General features: G+C 56.6%; 1 protein-coding gene across 1 annotated transcript; it reads right to left on the reverse strand.

Moving 5' to 3' along the window:
• Window positions 1–976: 976 nt before the first annotated feature.
• Window positions 977–2,342, reverse strand: TWIST1 (twist family bHLH transcription factor 1). Its single transcript, XM_044244550.1, has 2 exons — window positions 1,585–2,342; window positions 977–1,036 (listed from the first exon to the last, which is right to left on the reverse strand). The coding sequence occupies exon 1, from the start codon at window positions 2,230–2,232 to the stop codon at window positions 1,627–1,629; it is 606 nt and encodes a 201-aa protein (XP_044100485.1). The 5' UTR covers window positions 2,233–2,342; the 3' UTR covers window positions 977–1,036; window positions 1,585–1,626.
• Between the last annotated feature and the right edge of the window lie 526 nt (window positions 2,343–2,868).

Here is a 2,868-nt window from a genome sequence, read left to right on the forward strand (position 1 = left end):
ACACAGTAACAAGAGAAAATAGTGCTGGCTTCATATTGCTTGTTTGCGTTTAACTGTTTTACAGCTGCCTCCTCAAAATATAAGCAAGAGAAGTGAGTAACAAACTTGTTAAGTTTTTGCGTTTGGGGACACGATAAGAGATGAAGGATAGATGCTACAAAGCCCACTGAACACCAAACTAGAATAATAATAAAGCTGTCTTTCTAAATAACATGCCTGTGCCTGTCAGTAGCTAGTTTATTTGCGTTTTTCACTGCTTTGTTTATATTAGTGCCCCCCTCCCTCCTGGGTGCCTCCAGAGTTAAACAAGCAGGTATTTACCTCCAGCTTAATCCTGAGCTTTAAAAATATAGACCAAACTCTGAGGTTCTTAAAATTTTCAATCATATTTATTTATTGCAGAAAAATAATATACAAAGATATTTACAAAACAATCATAAAAATATGAATGCATTTAGACACCGGATCTATTTGCATTTTACCATGGGTCATCAATAAATAAATAGAATGTTGTTTTTTGTATTTTAAGTTTTTTTTTTTTTTCTCTCAGAGGAAGGCTGTAAAAAGGAATCAACTGACTGTGATTTTGCAAGTCAGTTTGCTCCCCGTATTTTTATTTCTAAAGACGTTCTTAAAATTCCTCTGGTTGTTACCATTTTAAAATGGAGAAAGTCCATAATGATGCCTTTCCTTTCAGTGGCTGATTGGCACGACCTCTTGAGAATGCATGCATGAAAAAATAAAAATAAAAACATTCTTCGTCAAAAAAAAAAAAAAAAAAGGAACACAAACAACTGTTCAGACTTCTATCAGAATGTAGAGGTGTGAGGGTGGTGCCGCTGCCCGTCTGGGAATCACTGTCCACGGGCCTGTCTCGCTTTCTCTTTTAAAAGTGCGCCCCACGCCCTGTTTCTTTGAATTTGGGTTCTGCTCTTCTAATTTCCAAGAAAATCTTTGGCATATATATTTATTTTTAGTTATCCAGCTCCAGAGTCTCTAGACTGTCCATTTTCTCCTTCTCTGGAAACATTGACATCTGCAAAAACCCGGAGAGGGGGGAAAGTAGGTTATTGTTTAGGTCTTCGTGGCTGCTTGCTAAGACTAGGGAGCACTGTTCTTATCACCACTACTGAGAAATTACGCTGAACAACCTGGAAGGATTTCAGCCCAAGGGCAAGAGGAAGTGGGTGGGCGGAAAGAAGGAGGAGGTGGAATTTGGAAGCATTTGTTTTAAGGAGAACGAAAACTTAAAGCCAGAAGAAAGGGAGGCGCTGGCAAGAAAGCCGTCCTTACACCCGTGACCCTTGAATCGCTCTCCGTCCGCCCTGCTGTCCGTCACGCACACTCACGCACACGTACACTCCTTAGCAGGGCGCATCCCCCTCTCCCTAGCGGGACCGACCTGCTTTTCGGGGAAGCTCGGGGGTGGAGGTGGCGGAGCCCGGCTGGGTGGGAAGGCTGAAAGCGGGGTGGGAGAAGGAGCTGAGGAAGGCAAGGTGGACGGGGAGCCGCGGCCCGGCCGTCAGTCCGTCTGCCCCCTGAGCGGCGGAGGGGCGAAGGGGCGCAGCGGCGCCGGTTCCTTACCTAGGTCTCCGGCCCTGCCGAGGGGGTGGGGATCTCCGCCTGCTAGTGGGACGCGGACATGGACCAGGCCCCCTCCATCCTCCAGACCGAGAAGGCGTAGCTGAGCCGCTCGTGGGCCACATAGCTGCAGCTTGCCATCTTGGAGTCCAGCTCGTCGCTCTGGAGGACCTGGTAGAGGAAGTCGATGTACCTGGCCGCCAACTTGAGGGTCTGGATCTTGCTCAGCTTATCCGAGGGCAGCGTGGGGATGATCTTCCGCAGCGCGGCGAACGCCTCGTTCAGCGACTGCGTGCGCTGGCGTTCCCGCACGTTGGCCATGACCCGCTGCGTCTGCAGCTCCTCGTACGACTGCGGGCTGCCGCCGCCGCTGCTGCTGCCGCCGCCGCCCCCGGCGCCGCCGCCGCCGCCGCCCGCAGACTTCTTGCCGCGCTTGCCCTGGGCCGGGCTGCCCGGCTCGTCGCCGCCTCCGACGCCCCCGCCCGCGGCCCCGCCGGGCCCCGCGCCGCCGCCCGCGCTGCGCCGGCTGCTGCGCCGCTTGCGCCCCCCGCGCTTGCCGCTCGGCGGCTGCTGCCGGTCCGGCTCCTCCTCGCTGTTGCTCAGGCTGTCGTCGGCCGGCGAGACTGGCGAGCTGGACACGTCCTGCATCATCTCTCAGGTGGCGACGCGCGGCCTCGCAGGCCCGGGGCAGAGGGGCGGCCCGGGAAAAGGAGGAGAGCCGGGCGCCTCAGCCCGCCAGCTTCCCCCGCGCGCGGCGCCGGCCCGGGCGGTGCGGCCCGCCGAGGAGGGAGCGGGAGGAGGGACGGGGAGGATCTCCGCGGGGAGGGCGCGCGGGGGAGGCGGGGAGGGAGGCGGGAGGGGGAGGGGACGGTGTGGATGGCCCCGAGGTCCAAAAAAGAAGGCGCCCAACGGCCGCAAGCACACCCTGCTCGGCCTCTCGGAAACGCTGCCGGTGCCGGCGAGCCCGCGAGGTGTCTGGGAGTTGGGCGAAAGCGGCAGACTTGGAGGCTCTTATACCTCCGTGCAGGCGGAAAGTTTGGGGGCAGCAGTGTCATTGGCCTGACGTGGGGAGGAGGGACTTTTCGAAGTTTTATAGGAAAGTTTCCGCTTTCCAGCCCCCCTTCTCCGTCCCCACCCCCCCTTCCTCAGGGTCTAACAATTCGTTCTCCCAAACCATTCAAAAACGACCTGGCTCCGGCGGCCGGCCCCTCTGCCCGCCTCCTCGCTGCCCTCCCCCTTCCCTCTCCGCCGCCCTCCGCAGGCGGGCGCGGGGCGATTTCCTTCCGC

The sequence above is a fragment of the Neovison vison genome, chromosome 4, assembly GCF_020171115.1.
Source record: "Neovison vison isolate M4711 chromosome 4, ASM_NN_V1, whole genome shotgun sequence".
Taxonomy (NCBI): domain Eukaryota; kingdom Metazoa; phylum Chordata; class Mammalia; order Carnivora; family Mustelidae; genus Neogale; species Neogale vison.

Coding starts and splice junctions, on each gene's coding strand:
- TWIST1 (XM_044244550.1), bottom strand. CDS start 2,232: ATGATGCAGGACGTGTCCAGCTCGCCAGTCTCGCCGGCCGACGACAGC.